The 18,182-nt window shown below is 49.6% G+C and overlaps 6 protein-coding genes across 6 annotated transcripts; all 6 read left to right on the top strand.

Annotated features, from left to right (window-relative positions):
* Window positions 1-2,529: 2,529 nt before the first annotated feature.
* On the top strand, window positions 2,530-4,087 carry Pmar_PMAR021208 (S-adenosylmethionine synthetase, putative; the record flags this gene model as incomplete). Its single annotated transcript, XM_002782613.1, has 7 exons — window positions 2,530-2,754; window positions 2,826-2,993; window positions 3,028-3,284; window positions 3,335-3,572; window positions 3,620-3,753; window positions 3,807-3,921; window positions 3,971-4,087. 7 exons carry the CDS (start codon window positions 2,530-2,532, stop codon window positions 4,085-4,087), a joined length of 1,254 nt encoding a protein of 417 aa, XP_002782659.1.
* A 389-nt stretch (window positions 4,088-4,476) lies between these two features.
* On the top strand, window positions 4,477-5,563 carry Pmar_PMAR021209 (Cell growth-regulating nucleolar protein, putative). Its single transcript, XM_002782614.1, has 6 exons — window positions 4,477-4,586; window positions 4,656-4,821; window positions 4,904-5,019; window positions 5,073-5,240; window positions 5,288-5,396; window positions 5,445-5,563. Exons 1-6 carry the CDS (start codon window positions 4,507-4,509, stop codon window positions 5,508-5,510), a joined length of 705 nt encoding a protein of 234 aa, XP_002782660.1. The 5' UTR covers window positions 4,477-4,506; the 3' UTR covers window positions 5,511-5,563.
* An 86-nt stretch (window positions 5,564-5,649) lies between these two features.
* Window positions 5,650-5,831, top strand: Pmar_PMAR021210 (hypothetical protein; the record flags this gene model as incomplete). The annotated part of the gene is made up of 2 exons (XM_002782615.1): window positions 5,650-5,757; window positions 5,790-5,831. 2 exons carry the CDS (start codon window positions 5,650-5,652, stop codon window positions 5,829-5,831), a joined length of 150 nt encoding a protein of 49 aa, XP_002782661.1.
* An 845-nt stretch (window positions 5,832-6,676) lies between these two features.
* Window positions 6,677-6,974, top strand: Pmar_PMAR021211 (hypothetical protein; the record flags this gene model as incomplete). Its single annotated transcript, XM_002782616.1, has 2 exons — window positions 6,677-6,720; window positions 6,770-6,974. 2 exons carry the CDS (start codon window positions 6,677-6,679, stop codon window positions 6,972-6,974), a joined length of 249 nt encoding a protein of 82 aa, XP_002782662.1.
* A 1,379-nt stretch (window positions 6,975-8,353) lies between these two features.
* Window positions 8,354-16,712, top strand: Pmar_PMAR021212 (hypothetical protein; the record flags this gene model as incomplete). The annotated part of the gene is made up of 28 exons (XM_002782617.1): window positions 8,354-8,384; window positions 8,433-8,505; window positions 8,551-8,641; window positions 8,683-8,800; window positions 8,873-9,033; window positions 9,093-9,323; window positions 9,504-9,704; window positions 9,751-10,323; window positions 10,375-10,565; window positions 10,604-10,748; window positions 10,806-10,914; window positions 10,955-12,852; window positions 12,900-13,064; window positions 13,223-13,278; window positions 13,321-13,474; window positions 13,520-13,601; window positions 13,640-13,827; window positions 14,455-14,552; window positions 14,595-14,712; window positions 14,899-15,036; window positions 15,080-15,232; window positions 15,277-15,416; window positions 15,468-15,594; window positions 15,642-15,764; window positions 15,807-15,917; window positions 15,965-16,123; window positions 16,176-16,286; window positions 16,482-16,712. 28 exons carry the CDS (start codon window positions 8,354-8,356, stop codon window positions 16,710-16,712), a joined length of 5,976 nt encoding a protein of 1,991 aa, XP_002782663.1.
* A 599-nt stretch (window positions 16,713-17,311) lies between these two features.
* Window positions 17,312-18,180, top strand: Pmar_PMAR021213 (Guanine nucleotide-binding protein subunit beta, putative; the record flags this gene model as incomplete). Its single annotated transcript, XM_002782618.1, has 6 exons — window positions 17,312-17,404; window positions 17,455-17,547; window positions 17,602-17,703; window positions 17,759-17,896; window positions 17,943-18,029; window positions 18,076-18,180. The coding sequence occupies 6 exons, from the start codon at window positions 17,312-17,314 to the stop codon at window positions 18,178-18,180; spliced, it is 618 nt and encodes a 205-aa protein (XP_002782664.1).
* Window positions 18,181-18,182: the final 2 nt, after the last annotated feature.

Below are 18,182 nucleotides of genomic sequence, written 5' to 3' on the forward strand. Positions count from 1 at the left end.
CACTACTATCTAGGGCTTTGCCCTCTATCATGCACTCAGTACATTGCACTTTAATGCTCACTACTAGGTGGTGAGTCATCACTGATGACCAACCCGGTGAGAAATCGTGCGGCTGCATCAGTTCTCCGCATCGCAATGACTGGGCATTTACATTGATGTTTGAGGACGAAGTGGAGGATGACAGTCCCTTGAACGGTTTCCAGTTCGAGATCACACTCACGCGCCTGTTTCCGCTATTTGCTACACAGAGAGCAGGAATGGCGAGCCTCCCGAACCTTATTCTAGTAAATGTCATTCTTTCAGATACGCGCCGCTGAGATCGACCTATCTGATAATCAGGCTAGCGCCGATGGCAGCTGTGTTGAGCATAACCAAATTCCACAGGGTTTCCATGCTATTGCGGCGGTGGATAATGCTCAGCTGGGAAGTTCCCAGTGGGAACCAACAATATACGGGTAGGTTGTAAGTGCTTACAGCGTGGGATGAAACAGCTCCCTTCAGCAGGTCGTTCATGACAATCTAGCGAACAAGAATACTCAGCAACTGAATAGTGACGACCAGGTAGAACTGTCCTATGGGCACTGCCTACTTCGTACTAGTGCCAGGAGTCTCGACCGTGCTCGATTCGAGACGACTTGGACGCTGAAGCACTCCTTCAGTTGCGAAGATCTGTGCGCATACATACAACCCGAAGGGTGTGGTTCGGTACCGACCGATAGCTCACGAATCTTGGCTGGTCGGGATTCTCTACTTCCATTAACCTTTCTTCGACAACCGCCGAGGCCCCTTTCAGTCGAAACCACTACTATTCACGGCTTTGCCAGGCAAAGTTTTGTGCCTCTTGTAAGGCTCGTAAGACCATTGTTGGCCCTATTGATGCGAAGATGGTAGTTGTACCAGCGGTCCAGCTTCTCTTCGCCGGTAATATCTCATTCGTCCCGTGAAACGGAGTACTCCTCCTCTTCCTCGTCTTCTTCCTCTTCCTCCTCATCATCCTCCTCTTACATCTCTACCATGGACTACGACTCCTCCGCCGACGCTTCTGACGCCTCCGTCGTCACCGTGTCTACGACTGCTCCCTCTTCCTCTAACTCCATCCAGTCGGTGTCTACTACTACTAGTAAAGTTTCTGTAATCACTCTTAGTAGCGACAGCGACAATTGATCCGTTTCTCAGTCCTCTACGGGCTAGATGCGTGAATATTCTCGATGTTCCTCTGTGGTAGCGGATTCGCAAAACATTTAGGATCAATCATTATGTCGTCTAGGTGAGCGTATAGGCGAGGTAACTTATCTATCTATCTATCTATCTATCTATCTTAGAAGAGGGTTGAGTTACGAGTTAACGTGTAAGAGTAGCGAGATCACGGCAGAAACGTCAGACGAAGTACAAAGCCTTAGGGCAACAAACCTCTTCTATGTAAATCACGTGGGATTTCATCCCACCCACATTTTGTCTCATGTGCCTTGCAACTCGTTGTAACGTTGTACTCGTACACGTAACGTTGTAAGTCGTAAGATGTAAGTTAGTCATAAGTTGTAGCAGTGCATAAATGAGTCGCAAAGGGCAATCGAATCGATACTCGTAAAATCGATAGTGATCCGCAGCGGTAGGAATTCTGTACTAGGAGAGAAGTATTATGAGCTGATAATTAACGGAACTCAGGTGTACTCAAGACCATGTGAGGACACCTAACCGTCAGGGCCCCATCGGAGTATTCGATCCCAACTTTAAATTTCAAAGGCGTAAAGAAGTCATTGAAGAGACTGACGTTTTTAAAGGCGTGACTGTCGAGAAGCCACAAGGCTTCTGAACAAGAGACCTCCGTACCTCGGTTCCTGGGCCAAGAGTCCTGGCCTTTTGAATAAGTCGACAAATACGTGTCGAAAAGGCCCAAAGTATTGGCTGCCAAAGTACTCGTCTGGACAAAAATCTGGCCGTAGCGAGTTTCAAAATGTCACCGGACATCTTTTTTCAGTTTTCTGTTCAACTGACACGGAAGAGACCATTTTGACAAGTCGGCACGCGAAAAGCGTCAAAAAAATCTGTCCAATAGTCTCCTTAGATGAGGCTTTCGCCAACAGTTATTCGAAGAAGACCCTGAAGGGCGCGCGCTTTTTGCATATTGTTATCGGAAGGGGCTAAATTTTGACAAGTGACGGCGTTTGTAAAATGGACAACAAGATGATGTTTTCCAAAGGAGCGGTTACGCATATTCTCAGCATGCGCGTGTTAAAATCGCGCCTCAAAATACTGACTTTTACTGGGAAAGTTTATGTGTAACTTCGCGCCTAATCCAATGCTATACATCAACTGAAAGCGGGTCTTCCTTAATGGTATCCCTCCGTGTTTCGGACTTCTGTAGAATTACCAACACCTATATGTTCAGTTCACTGTTGAAAATCGGATGTGAAAAACCGAATGTGATCCTGAAGTGCCGCGAGGGGGTACCACACCCCTTCATGGGGGCTCTTCTTTAACAAGTGTTATATACAGTGTATTAGTACACGTATGTCACCTTTGACGACCATGTCTAATCAGACCGGGACCGTGATCCGCCCCCCGCACTCGGGGCATTTTCTTTTCACGTCCGAGTCGGTCAACGAAGGGCATCCCGACAAGATCTGTGACCAGGTCTCTGACGCTGTTTTGGACGCTTGCCTTGCACAGGATCCCGATTCCCGCGTAGCCTGCGAGACTTGCTGTAAAACCGGCATGGTGATGATATTTGGCGAGATCACCACACGCGCTAAGGTGAGTACCACTCCATACCACATTTCCATCACATCGTGTCTTGGTCGTCTGAGGGTATCTCCTGTTTTTAGGTGGATTTTGTGCAAGTCGTCCGTGACGCCTGCAAAGAGATCGGTTACGACGACGACACTAAGGGACTCGATTACAGGACGATGGAGGTCCTCAACAAGTTGGAGGAACAAAGCCCCGAGATTGGCCAGTCTGTTCACGGATTGGGAACCAAGGCAGGCATCTTCCCCGTACCAATTCATGTGTGATTCGTGTTATCATCAGGCCCCTGAGGAGATCGGCGCCGGTGATCAGGGCCACATGTTCGGCTACGCTTCTAATGAGACTCCGGAGCTCATGCCTTTGAGCCATAGTCTAGCCACTAAGCTAGGTCATCAGCTTACCGTTTGCAGAAAGAACGGTATTGTTAAGTGGCTAAGACCTGATGGGAAGACTCAAGTGACCGTAGAGTATACTAAGGGTGATAGCGGTGAAATGATCCCCGTTAGAATCCACACCATTCTAATTTCTACCCAACACGAGTGAGGGCATCAGACTACCTATTCCGCTCCGTATTGCTCATTTCTGGCAGCCCTGAAGTCAGCCAAGAGCAGATCCATTCTGACTTGATGGAATTTATCATCGAGCCTATCGTGCCTAAGCAGTACCTTGATGAGGAGACTATTTACCATTTGAACCCCAGCAAGTTGTTCACTATTGGGGGCCCTCATGGTGATGCTGGTCTGACTGGTCGTAAGATTATCATTGATACCTATGGGGGCTGGGGAGCTCACGGTGGCGGAGCTTTCTCTGGTAAAGATTCCACAAAGGTGAGGTACGTTTGTGCCTCGTATTTAATCTATCCAACTGTGTCCAGGTCGACAGATCAGCCGCATATGCTGCTCGATGGGCCGCCAAGTCTCTCGTCCACGCCGGCTTGTGCCAGCGTTGCTTGGTTCAGGTCAGCTACGCTATTGGACTGGTCCAGCCCTTGAGTCTTTTTGTCGACTCGTAAGAGCTCTTTCTTCCTCTTAGATGACACTTTTTGCCGTCATCGTGTTCAGATACGGTTCGGTGATGCCTGGGCTCACTGATGGGGATCTGTGCGATATCGTTCAACGGAACTTCGATTTCCGACCAGGTTGCATCCAGAGGGATTTGAAGCTAAAAGAGCCTCAAGTGAGGTGGCTAGTCGTGGAGGAGTGTGCTAATGCTATTGTTCTGTTAGTACCAGAAACTGGCTGCTTATGGTCACTTTGGTCGTCACGATTTGATGCCAGCTTGGGAGGTGGTAAAGGACCTGGAGGGGGAGGTGGGGGAAGCTAAGAAGAAACTCTCGAAGTAGTACTCAATACCATTGTCGTTGCTGTCATAGAGTGAGCACTGCTGTAAGCAGTATTCTACATGTATTACGGGAGCTCATCATCACTATGGTGTTGTATGAGCCCTCCTGTCTACACCAGTAACATTGATTCCTCCCATTCTCGTAGTTGTCACATGGCCATGGGTAGCCGTGTATAGTGGTTACCACCTGAGGAGGTTTATTACGCATTTTTTTCAACGACTTGGCTAAACTGCAACATAATTTTATAGTCAATTTCACAGTTGATAACGATGATGGTCCTTTGTTGTGGTTGATGGTCGATAGTCTCTTGAGGTTTTCTAGCATTATTGCTGCTGCTGCTTAATGAACGTTGTTGTGTTGGTAGTTCCCGCCTGGGATGGTATAGTGGTAGTTATTGCTAGTCGCTCTATTCCTCTGTAATGGTATCGTTTGTTTGTGCCTGTGGTGAGACCATCAGAAAGCCCAAGGTGCGGAATCATCTGCAACAGAGGCACTGCGAGTAATATAGGTTTACGTCGTCATCATCGTCATCGTAGTTGAGTTGTGTACGGACTCGCTGTTCTGGTAGGTATATGTCTTGCGTTGACTGCAATCAGACTTTCTACGGTGAGGAGTACTCGTCACACAACAAGTGTATATCAGAAGCGGAGAAGTACATGGGGAAGCTTTATAAGCCTGGCTCGACCAGCACTGAGGGCTCTAAGCAGGATCGATGGCAGAGCAGTGTTATGGAGGTTGGTAACAGCAGTAGGTGTTGTCATCATCGTTGTTGGTATCTTGGAGTAGTGGTCATGGTAGTAGTAGTCGATGTGTTAGGTACTGGAGAACTATGAAGGGCCTCTGAGGGGGTATGTTGATACCTTGTTGGGATATGATAACATCCCCAGGAAGGAGAAGGCCTTCAACAACTTCATCAAGAACAGTTTGAAGCTGTAGGCCACTGGGAAGTCTCGTCGAGCATCCTAATGTTGTGATGGTGGTGTAGGCATAACCCTGTTGAGATGAAGAAGTTGTGGCAACTTGTGCAGAGTGCGGCTCCTGCTACGCCGCCTCCTTCGTCCAATAACAAGAGGGCGGCTGAAGATGAGCCTTGGGGTGGTTGGGAGGAAGAAATCAACAGGGCGCTCAAGAAGAGGAGGACTGCTGAGAAAAGGTAGTGAATTTTGAAGGGTTTTGTCCTGGGAGGGAGTTCACGTTTAGCATGCCATGGAAGCAGCTCCGGGATGAGGTCGTTACTCGTTACTTGAAGAAGGGTGCTGCTGGAAAGGGATGCAGGAGAGAGGACGTGAATGACATCATGCTCTCGAAAGTAGGCGAAAGTGAGTATTTTGAGGCTCATCATGATTGTTGAGTGCAGATTCCCAAGGCCTATCTTAGTAAATCTAAAAATAAGGTTTCTCTCCCTTCTGAGGAGGAGGAGTAAGCGGCTGGTGGTTATTCAATTGTTACTGTCCGATAGTTTCCTAACGTAAGAGGTTTTCGGTGAGTATTGTGTTTATGCGAAGTTAATGGCGCGCGGTAAGTTTATGCTACCAGACTGGCTTCTATTAACGTATCGCATTATGACATTCGTTCATAATAACTATAAAACGTTGAACGTGGCAAAGGAGGCGAGTAAGCCGGCGATTCGGAAGGCCTATCTTAGTCTAGCTAAGAAGTACCATCCCGATGTGAATAGAGCCCCCAATGGGAGGTAGTGCAGGTGTTCGGTCATGTCATGGACTTTTCCTATGATCTCAGCTGATAAGCTATTCCAAGAGATACAAGAGGCTTATAGCGTATTGGCTGATGATGGTCAGCGGCATAGGTGATAGAGAGAGTAGAGAGCATGCTGGTTGAATTAAAGACAGGTTGGGAGAGAGATGGTATGGGAAGTGTTAGATACGACGAGAGGTTACGAGCGGCAGAAGGCCTTCGTCGTCATCCTCGTCGTCTCCTGGTGGTCAATTCTACAGTGGAAGTCGGGTTCGTGATGATGGCAATCTGTGGGGCCTAGGGGAGCAGTTCTGGAGTAGGGAGGCTTATGAGGCATACCGTGAGTGTAGGGAGTTTACGATGTGGATGGGCCATTACCTCTTGGTTAGCGAGCAAGCCTTCCTATGGTCAATAGTGGCAGAGACGGGAAGAAGGGGGGTTCCATGGCCCTAAGGAGAGTTATGCTGGGTAGTAGTAAGGTGATCACGCTGATATCTCTGCTCGAGGTCCGTCTATGGTATATACACATTGCATTGTAACACGACGTGGTAGTGGTTCGCCCGCCAGCCTATATGGTATTGGAAAAATGTATAAACAGTAATGGTGCATGTCATGGTTTTGGGAGGTTCCCTTTTTCCGATACGTTTCTTGTCTACGATGAAGAGGCTGCTGCCTTACCAGTACTGGTGGCCGCGCTCCAGGTTCCACGCGCGAATGAGAGCTCATGATATCGAGATGGAGTATCGACGCCAACGTATGGAGAGATAGCGGATGGCTTGGGGGGAACAAATGAAAGATCAGTGAGTCTCAGCGGAGCGAAGCGATTCAGGAATTGACATTTTTAGATATGCCTATGATATGCATAGAATGAGTCCTCTTCGAGGGTGGCTGTTCATGGTCCTTCCAGCTTTCCTCATAGTATCCCTTTTCACCCCAAGGTAGGTGCCATACGTGGGTAATTCTCGGGTGATAGGGTTTCCCATGTAGACGTCACAGAGAGGGAGGGCAAGCTGACTTCGCTACTGGGGATATCCTTTATGATTATGAGGGGTGTGCCTACGTTCGAGGGCCTGATGGTCGCAATGTTCGAATACCCAACTATGAGCACGCACCGCCGTCACTGAGTGCCAAGCCGCCTTCCTCGCTGGCTGAGGAGGACTACACCTCAGTGCCACGGGCTAGATACATTTGAGTTGATCATCTTGTTGTTGTTTTACTGCTGTGATTACTTATGCTTATACGTCTCCGTACAGAGTGCTCTAGAGAGCACTCCATTGTCGCCGATAGTGCTATTATTACTGCGTTTGTGGTTGTGAATTCTTTCCGTTTCCAGATCTGCTTACCTTGGGTTCAACTAGGGGGAAGTTTATATTGCTGTCGATCGCATGGACCATCCCTTAACTGTGTGAGAGCGTTGGACGCGATGTTAGTGACAACAATCTCGTGGCGCGACACTGTCATCAATATCAATAAGACAGTCAGAGCTGCTTTGTCACTTCCTACTGTTGTAGCAAAGTAGGCGGAGAGAATAGAGTAGCTGTGTGAGGACGTTGGACGCGATGTTAGTGACAATTTCGTGGCGCGGTGACGGTAGGTATCAGGCTGTATTCTTATCTCAACGAGGAGGGATGCCCAGAAGGCTATGTCGAAGTTGTTGCGTCATAAGTCATCATTATCAATGCCCTGTTTTGATTCATCATCACTACCCCGATGTTGAGTTGGTTATAAAACTCATTATTCCCTACCACAAATTCTACCATGTTAAGCAACTCACAGTAGGCGTTTGAGCAGCTGTAATAGACATGGTGTTCCTCATAGGCTGTAGTCTCCTGTGGGCTACGCTGGCTTTTGCTCAAACCACTACTACCACGTTATCACCATCGGGGCTCTACTTTACCACGGACCCATTCGCTACATGTGCTTTTCATGATACTGATGGGTGAGGCAGACAGGCGTCAATGAGTCAATCACTGCCGCAGGTTGGGTCCTGTGCGGTTTACCTTCACGACCAGCGACTACCCGGACTATGCTGATGATAGTGTTGCGGCTGCTATGCAGGTCAGAGATCACCGTTAGAAAGCTCTCCTGCTTGAGCTGAGTAGATACGCCTTGTTCTCGACTATGCTACGTTCGTGGAGGCATCGGACTGTGCGAGTGTTATCGATGCTACTTCGGGATTTCCTGGTCTGTCTAGCTGCTATTTCTCAACGAGAGGTGGGCAGCTCTCCGCTGATGGGAAGTCTGTGGGAGAAATTACAGCCCTTGTTGCATGCCACACCCGTTACAAGTCCTCAGAGATTGAGGGGCTCAACATCCCAGTGTCGCTGAAGTTGAGATGATCTCCTGCTAGCTATAGTATAGCTATCATACTTGAGTATAGCTGCTATACCCGTCACAGACGAACGAAGGCGGCCGAAAGCGTTTTCAGGCTAGATTCCAAGCCTTGTTATATAGATGGTTATTTCGGCTTGATGGAGAGGACATAATAGCATCCGTCCTTCAGAGATGAGGATAGAGTTACAACAACGGCTGAAGGCGGCTACTCGATATAGTTTTACGCTGCTTATGATGATGCCAAGTGTAGAGCTACCAGACAGTGGAGGTGACACCATCGTATCACCTCGAACCACCTTGAGGCGTATCTTGTTAGGGAATTCCAACTCATTCAGCCTCGTTATCGAATACTACCAACTACGCGTGATTGAGCAGACCAAAGCCCCATTGTGAGCCGCTGCTGTTGCCTTGGTCGCTCTCCGTGAGGCGCTCAGGACTTTGACGAGGATGGTCAAGTTGAACGCCGACACCTATGGCGCCTCCAACACCAACGGTTGGGTCACTGAGTTCACTCTACGCTCGCAGGTTAGACGAAATCAATAGGGGCTTCTAATGGTGGCCCTTAGGAGTCCTATCAGCCGGGGGCCGTACAGCTCATGACGTTCGCCATGAAAACGGTTGGTACTATGGACAGCGGCTATAGTATTGATATCATAGCTCATCCGACGGACAAGTGGAGGCTTGGTGAGAAAGGCACTTCTCGACAGCCCCGCTTGCTCTCAATCTCATCGTCGTTGCCATCTTGGTTGCTGTAAGGTTACCCAGGCGCGGCTTGCGATGGTTACTCCAACAAGAGTTTCATCCCTGGCAGTAGCTGTACACTGAGAGCTTACCCGGGTTCTGATGGGACTCAGGCCAACGGGTTTAGAATATCTATCGGCTCTTCAACAGTCCAGGACTATTCAAGCGATTTTCAAGTAGGACTCATTGAAAGCATGCTCGAAAATTGACATGACCAATCGTGAGGTCGAGTCAGATTCGATTGCCCAACCCGGTGGCAGCGGTGAATATGGTGTGGGTGGCCATGAGTCTTCGAGACTCTAACCAAGATGTTGACCTCTACCCACACGCTGTACTGTTAGATAGCCCAGTCCATGTTGTTGGTGAACCTGAGGGGGAGATGGTCGCTTGGCAGTTCCAAGTACTTGGTAGCTGCGCTGTTGGCTGGGAGATGATGCCGCCTCAGGCGGCTGGTGCTCGGCAATGGGTAACGATGCAGTTCAGTCCAGGCAACACGCTACAGCCATTGCGGCCTTTATCAGGAGGTACAGTGACGCATGCTGGAAGTATTGTTATAGAACCTCCACAAGGCTTCAAGGTCAGTCTGGCGACCTAGATCCCCGGTTCGATCCCTGGTCATGGTGTTTTTGCTGTATCTGATCGTCAGATTGTCGACAGTGAAGCACCCCAGTCTGTGGACGGCGAGGATGCCTTGGTAGGGTTGTGGGACATGAACGTGGCCGATAACACGTGGGAGCTGAGGATAGTCCAGACGACCGCCTTCAAGGACACGCAGTTCACTGTGAAACTGATGGTGGAAAATCCCTCTGAAGCAACCAATGCGCAGAGCTGGACAATCACAGTGAAGGTTGGTGGGGTCGGCGCTTGGCAGTTTTCCATCGACAGCTATTTAGGATGCTAATGAGCCCTTCCCAAACATTATAGCGGCCACTAGAGATGTTCGAGGATTCCCTGTCTATTCTCAAATGCTTGCTGCCACTCTGGCCCACGCCAATCAGATCAGCAATGCTTCCAATCTTATACGATTCACGCTTACTGCTAAGCAGGATCTTGGTCATGATGGGAAAATGCTCATCATTGCTCCTCAAGGCTTCACCGTACAGAAACGATGCCCGAGATTTGAAGCTGTGCACATGCCTGATGTCGTGTGCAAGGGTGATGAAGCAAGGCAACTGACGCTTACCTTCCCTCAACCAGCTAGTGTCCTTGCTGGGAACACTATGGTTTTCGATGTGGAGTTTGGGAATCCTACATCAACACCACCCACGCTGGAGAATTTTTGGTATGTCTATACAGTACGACCAGATGGTATTGGTGCTGATGTTGCCAAAATTGAGGGTTTCGAGCTATACCCCAGAGAGTTCACTACCTTCGTGGTGTTACCAACAAGCCGCTATCCAGGCAACAGGGAGATAGTCATACGCTTCTCTCCGGCAGAGTTCATACCATACGATGATTACATCAGGGTGAGGGCTCCGGAAGGTCTCAACTGGTAGCAGGCAATCTCGACCTGCAAGGGCACTTTCATCCCGAGGTACACTGGTGACGGCACTGGAGGGTCGGCGGGCATCGCTGTTGCTTTGGCCTTCTCCACGGCGGCTGCTGTTACTGGCGCTGTTGACATGTCCACTTCCGAACCCATCGTGGAGGGTGTGACGCCCAACAGCCTTTCTTTTCGCCTGTCGGACGATCTTCAGGCGGGATTCGAGTAGGTTAGAGGCCGCTAGTGTGCCCATCGCAATGTAGATACGGCTTCAAGGCGGTAGTTACTATACCAGCCGAGTCCCCAGCATCAAATACGTGGTGGCTTGAGCACTATAGACTCACAGGGGATGTTGATGATCCCTACCAAAATGTCGCTAGTAAAGGCACCTCGGGCTTTCGCACGCAGGTCAGTACGCTCCGCGTGGGGTGCGCACGAGGTTTAGTTGCACCTTGCGAATGGCAGGTACTCGTGGACGTGTCCATCACAGCATACAACCCCGTGGAGGAAGCTTGGGACAATCCGACCACTATAGTTTTCGAACCCACCACTGATGTGCTCACTATACAGTCCAGTATGAATTTCGATGCCGACTAGATGATGCTACTTCTCAGGCCAGAGGGCGGAGTTGCTGGTCCAAGCCCCCGTTGGGTTCACATTCCTGTGCCCTTTGAAAGAGGCTGACATCGATCAGGCTGATACCGTAACGCAGCAACTTCCTAGCGAGAAAGAATGCTCTGTGATTCACTCAGTGGAGGACGAGAAGAACAAGCTTCACGTGTGGGTCAGGCGACGTCACTGCTCCTTCATAGTAGCTACTGTTACTGGCAGATACTTTGATGATCCCGACCAAGGTCTGAAGGCAGGCACCAAGTACTCCTTCGTGGTTGATGTGATCAATCCTGCCTTTGTCAACTCAATCAGCAACTACTTTACTCTGTCCACCAGAGTCGGTGGGGAGGTTGTTGAAGAGAAGACGGTCTCAGGCTTCCGTCTTACCAAGCGCATGTCCGAGACGCGCTATATATCCCTGCCAGCTACAGAGGACCGTCGGGCTGGCTTCGCTGATAACGTTGTCACATTCGTCATGGGTTTGCCGATCGACGCTCCTGTTGGTGGGCTGTTGGTCTTGGTCGCTCCAAAAGGGTTCAGTCTGATCCGCAGCGAAGACACACGAAGCTGTGAAATAGTCGGAACCACTAGTATGGGAACACGTTATGGTGACTTCCCTGATCTCGAGGACCTTTCGTGCGTGTGTCCAGTGAACGACTTCACTGCTGAGGTCACCCTCCCGAGGACCCTTGTTGCAGGCGACTACGCTATTGAAGCGAGGGTGTCGAACCCGTTGGTCACACCAGCGCACAACTACTGGAACATTCTGATTCAAGATGACGGTAACCCTCGAGTGACGATGATGAGCGAGAACTGGATTGCTGGTTTGAAGATCCAGGAAATTCTCAACGCGAATATCGTTGCGTACAACCCGGCAAACTCCATAGTAGGAGAGGCATCACCCAACCTGATCAGTATCAAGTTCACTACCACTTCGCTGTTGCCGAGCTCGACATCTGATTTCAATGGTGGTGTAATAACAGTCACTGCGCCGCAGGGCTTCCATTTTCCTGCCGTATGCCGCTTTTTCTCTACTGACTCGGTGGGAAATGATGATGCTGGTGTGCTACCATCTGGTACGAGCTGTCGTGGTGACGGTCTTCGAACTGTCACACTGAAGACGCCCATGGGCTCGTTCCTGGAGCCCGGGACCTACGGCTTCAGAGTACTCATTGAGAATCCATCGACCCCATTTGAAGATTTTACGGTAGAGGATAAAAAATGGGAAATGAAAACTCTGTTGACTAATGACACTATGGTTGATTATAACGGCGCAACGTACGGCTTCCCGATCCGTCATCGAGCCCGGTACTTCTCTGTTGAAGGCTTGAGCCCTGTTGGTCTGTACCGTACCGTCGTGAAGATATCCTTTTCATTGTACGAGGCTCTGCCACCTCAAGCTAATGTGACTATTACCACTCCGGATGCTCTGATAGTCGATGCTGTTGGCCAACCGTGTGTTTATCGAACACCACAGCAAATCGAGGAGGCCTCGTCCGGCACCGATTTGAGCACCCTATTGAACGTCCTGGACTTGAGGGCTGAATTTGCCCGGACTAGTCTACTGGACACAACTCAACTGCCGAGTCACATCTCCTGTACCGTCACTTCGAATAATGTGATAGTGTTGAAGAACGAAGACGAGGAGCGCACTGGAAGGTCTTTGCTGGGCGGAACGACCTATGAGCAAATAGTGACAAATGTGGTGAACCCCCAATCCACCCCAGAAGTGAATCTATGGCGTATCGAGGCGTATACGCTACATGAGAGTGCTCCAGAGACATGGGCAGCAACGGGTTACACTATACTGCCAGAATTGGAAGGAACGTCGGTCGCGAGTTCGAACCCTGCATATGGTCTTTTTACCACCTTCACTTTCTCACTTACCCCGATAACTCGTGTAGGAACGGTGGTTTTACTGCTAACCTTGAACAGTCTGCTCGGCAGATACCCGAATCGGGATCGATATTGATACATGCCCCTGTGACGAGCTACTACTTCGGCCCTAGGCTAGTAGATCCTACAACGGAAACCGATTTCCCCAGTGCCATACCACCACCAGCTGGTTATGCAGTTCCTCGACCACCCCCTGACCAGGAGATCGACTGCTCGGTACGGAGAAGTGTCCAATTTCCGAGTCGATTCGAATCAGTGCATAGCTGACTATGCATATGATGATCTATAGTCACGCTCGTTGCACTCAGATAACAGCACCACGCGACACTGATGGGCAGTGGAGTTGTCCGTTTACGTTCACACCCTGTCTCCAGGTTGAGACCATCACACAGCAAGTACCCCAGACATCGTATGCCTCGGACCTCATAGCGTAGGAGGAGTAAAAGAGGTTCACACGAAGGCTGTCCAATAGTTACCAGCGCGCATGTGACGAACTCGAGAATCTCTGCAATAACGCCAACTTCCACACTCTGACCGTCGAGCGTGGCAATGATGAAGTCCTGTATTGCGTATCCAGCGGTGGCATGCTGGAGGTCACGCTAGGTGCCACTACGGTTCTGAAGAAGGTATATAGTCAGCCTATCTCCCGTGGTTGTCCATCATGCGGTTAGGGTACCCCACTTACGTTTTCCGTAACGGGGTATAACGCGGATCTGCCCATCTCTGTGGACGACCATGCAGGCAAGTGCACAGGTTGGCTCACAAGGCCTCTAAGCATCTCTCGTGCTCAGCTCAGTTGAGTAACTTGTGGAGTTTCATTACCCGCGATTCGGATTCCGCGAAGACTCCTCTCGATAAGAAGATTACTACCGGTTTCCACCAGCTCGGTATTATCTACGTTCATCTGATGTCACCGGAGCAAACAAAAGTCAACGTTGCTGAAAACCGCGTCGAGATTCGTTTGAGGCTCTCCACGCAAGTGAGAATCCTGTCTCCCTGCCTCGTCAACTACGGGTAGGTGGATCCACCTTGTCGACTGGTCATTACTTTCCCGTCGGAGTTCGCCCCGGATGGAGCTACATCTGGCGAGGTCTCGACCGGTGGGGGCTTCCCGAGTACGGTGGAATGGAGGTACGCAGAAGAACATGGTGATTCCATCAGTAGCGAGCTCAGGCTCAGCGACAATCAACTACTGATAGAGAGTCAGGACGAGCCTCTGAGGAGAGAGGTCGAGTTGGTCTTGACAATGACAGTGTCAAACCCATCCATTTCGCCACCCGATGATCTCAACATTTGGCGCTTCGAGACGATGTCATTGGACTCGTCGAGCTTGTAAAAAGCGCATCTTAGAAGGCTCCTTTTTAGCTGCAGAATAGGTATAATAAATCAGATGTGAATTATGATGTGCCTGGGTTCAAAATACACAGTTCATTCCGTCGAGCCGAGGTCGCGTCCCGTGTAAACTCCCCTGGAGTTGAGAACGCAATCGGAATTTCCTTCATATTGGACTCTGATCTGCCGCGCGATGCTGTAAGTCACCGAATTACCCCAGCGCTCGACTGAGGCTGTTCTGACGGATTGGTTTGTTCAAGGATGCCAATCTCAGGCACGTCCAACTTCGTATTTGAGAATATGGTTCCCACCAGGATTCGAACCTGTGGACGATGGCTGTGCTGTCCGCAGCTTCGACTTGGATTATCACAGGTGCCGAGTCGATGCTGTTGGTGTTAGAACTGTTCTTCTTAGGCACGTAGGGGCAGACCTTCCTTTTGAACCTGGTAGGACTTTCGTGGGGCTCCCGGCGGGGACCATCTGTGAATCGACGATCGACTTGCGGACAGGTCTCATGTTGATTGATTTGACGGTGAGTCGCCGAGCCTCTTGAACCCACCATGGTACGTCGAGAGGCGTTGTAAAGTGTGGAAGTACGTATTCGGTTGAGATTTGGAGGACCGCGTATCAGCATTGGTGTTATTCTCTGACGCTCGGGATCGATGAACCTAGTGGTCGAATAAGATGTCGTAACCGGCGCGAGTGTTCTCTTGTGAAGATAGCTGAGAAGATGGACCCCGGCCTGAATTACGCTTTCCAAGTGGGCGCGATGAATCCCCCAACCCTTCCTCCGGACGGTCAGAATGTTTTCCGATTTGAGACGCACACGAAAGGAGTCATGCTACATCTAGAGGAAGTGGGGATCTTTGGTTGACTCGCGGTCCTGGTGCTTTATCTAGGACGTTCCAGGCTTCGACCTGGCACTGCTAGACACGGCTATAATAGAACCCGAGACGACCAGTCAGGGAGATGACCTAAACCTCGTCCATTTCACTATAAAAAGCACGAAGGTTCTCTCTGCCAACACGACCGTGATGATAGAGGCGCCGAGAGTAATCACAGCAGCAGCAGCGACGGTCACAGTGGAGCCGCGTAGGGCTTCATATTCTCATGCGAATCGGCATCCTATGTCAACTTGAGCTCTGCGACCAATTGTTCGGCCAACCTACACGAGGCTGAATTCAAATTCGATACTCTGGAGGAGAAGGCACCAGAGGAAGAATTCAAAATCAAAGCGTAGACCCGTCATCGTCGTCGAGCTGTAATGAGTTGCTGCTATCATGATAGATATGTCCAGAACCCGCGGTTCACTCCACAGCCCAATACATGGGCCTTCCGTATTCGATCTCCATCGGGACTTATTATTGATATACGCCTCGGTGTGCCCGGGTTTGACATCACAGGCCTGGTCGAGGTATCTTCAATGACGGTTTGATCTAATGACCCTTAGACGGCTTTTAGGTGAGTATAGTACCGGAGTTTACCTACAAGAGACATCGGAATAACATAGCCGTCTATTTTCTCCCTTCTACTATTATGAACCGTGCCGACGTCGGCAATGAAGTTGTCCTCGCTGCACCATGGGTAGCTCGGATGTATCTTTAAGATCGACATAGTTCATTTCAGGGATTTGCTTTCCCTATCAATTGCTCTCATTTCGACATGAAACCTGAGGCCGCTGCTATTACGGGATATGAGATCCCGGACGACTACGTCTTTCCTCCTGTTGGAACTACGGTGGGACTCTCATCGTTTGGCAGAGAGTCCAACCGTGTTCTGTTTAGTGTGGAGGTTCAGACAACGTGCTCACAGTGCGGTTCCCACAGGGGGCTGGTCTGCAACGGTATCGATATATTATGCGAGTTGACGTCATGAATGCTATGTCCAATGTCAACCGCCCTATTACTAACAGCAGTCCGCCCTTCTGGTCCTTTACGACTCGAGTAAGGCTTACATTGTATCTGCTACTGTGTTACTCTGACTAGTACCACGCAGGTGAACAACGAAGATGTGATGCGCAACGTGGACTCGAATATGAAAGTTCAGGGCTTCTGGGTTACGGATCTGATCATCCCCCAGATGGGAGGGGCCGGCGACGGCCCTTCAGTATTAATTGTTATGTTACCCCTCTCGTTATTAATCTCTGTAATCATGTGACATGCCGGTAACTAAAATGATGTTTCCACTATCAACATTGTATGGGTTGATGGACAATCAAAGGAGTTGTTCAACTCAGTAGTATCCATGCCCAGTATATCGCCTCGAAAATGTGCAATATGTCGATTCTGTGTCTTTCCCAAGGAGCACGCGTCCCGACTCGAGGCCTTTTCATCTTGCCCTGTGTCCCATCGTGAAATGGAGGTTAGCGCCCGTTTCCATTCGTACGAACGACCGGAACCCCATGGGTATTTATCCCCCAATGCCTACACCGTTGCCGACACGGTGCCCAAATCTATACTTGTGACTGGCTTTGTGCTATGGAAAGGAGAGTCTGTCTTTCCCCACGGCTTCAGCTCATCTATGGCACCCTGAAAGTTAACTTGACCTACAGTTCATATCAAACTTGACAATGATCAAATTGCGCCGATGTAGAAAGTGCGCGAAAACATCACATGTGGGTTATTTCGTCCGAATTAATCGTCGAACCCGGTCAGACACTGCAGTAATGACAACTCAGTTGTATCTCGAAAGTTGCTTCTATAGCGCTGCCGACTTAACCTTTTGTAACTCAGCAGTGATCGGTCTAGCGGTCAATGCAATGGATCTTAGATCATATGGGAATCATCACGAAGAGTTATATAATATTCCGTTGGTCGGGTAGTGGATTAGATTTCTTCATCGTGCCGTCACTAATCCCCCAGCGATAATAGCATCCAGAGTTGTGCATCTCGAACCGGTTGTCCTATCGCCTTCTGAGCCTACTTGGGCGAATGCGGTGTCGTAGATAATAGTCGAATGAGGGGAAAACTCGTCCATCTGAGCTAACGCTGTTACATGGATCCGAGTCTGGCAGGTTCGGGTTCAGCGATGCACTGATTAGTTTCCTATCTGAAAAGGCGGTTGTATTGTGCAGTTTTTTCCTGCGTCTTGAGCCGGCGGTTGGCCTTTTTTATCAACAACTCGTGATCATCATGCCGCTGCGTTTGGATATTAAAAAGAAGATGAACGCTCGGTCGGACCGAGTGAAGTCGGTCGACTTCCATCCTAGTCCGGACCTTCCCTGGGTACTCTACCACTGCTACTAGTGGCCTGTCATGGAGGTGCCTTGTGGTAGGTACTCAGCGCTATGTATTCTGGTAACCTCTATATATGGGACTACAAGACTCAGGCTTTGGTCAAACAGGTTGAGGTTTCAGCGCCTTTGCCGGTGAGAGATCGGCTCGTGAAGTGCGCATGGTGTGGTATGGCTTCGTGAATGCAGGTCCGATGCGCCAAGTTTATCCCTAGGAAACAATGGATAATCGCGGGATCTGATGATATGAACCTTCGTGTTTACAATCAAAACACATTGGAGAAAATCAAGGTTCGTGCCCTCTTTTTTGACGGTGACTGTCGTATGTAACAATACTAACCATCAGACCATCGAAGCTCATGGGGACTACATTCGATACATAGCGGTGCACTCTACTCTGCCTTATGTCATTTCCTGTTCTGATGATATGACCATCAAACTTTGGGACTGGGATAAGGACTGGGCGTGTACTGCCACTTACGAGGTGGGTTCGATCGTTGGTGTAGGTATTAGGAACTGGTGCCCTTCAGGGACATGCTCACTATGTTATGATGGTACAGTGGAATCCTAAGGATATGAATATCTTCGCCTCGGCTAGTTTGGATCGGTCTATCAAGGTAGTGTGATGGTGGAATGTTGGATGAGTTGAGATTGTTGTGGTAGGTGTGGGGAGTGACTAGTGGATCTACTGCACCCCACTTCTCGTTGACTGGCCATACGAGAGGAGTCAATTGTATTGAATACAGTCCTTCCAAGGATAAGCCGTAATG

This window comes from Perkinsus marinus (assembly GCF_000006405.1).
Source record: "Perkinsus marinus ATCC 50983 genomic scaffold scf_1104296938764, whole genome shotgun sequence".
Classification (NCBI taxonomy): domain Eukaryota; phylum Perkinsozoa; order Perkinsida; family Perkinsidae; genus Perkinsus; species Perkinsus marinus.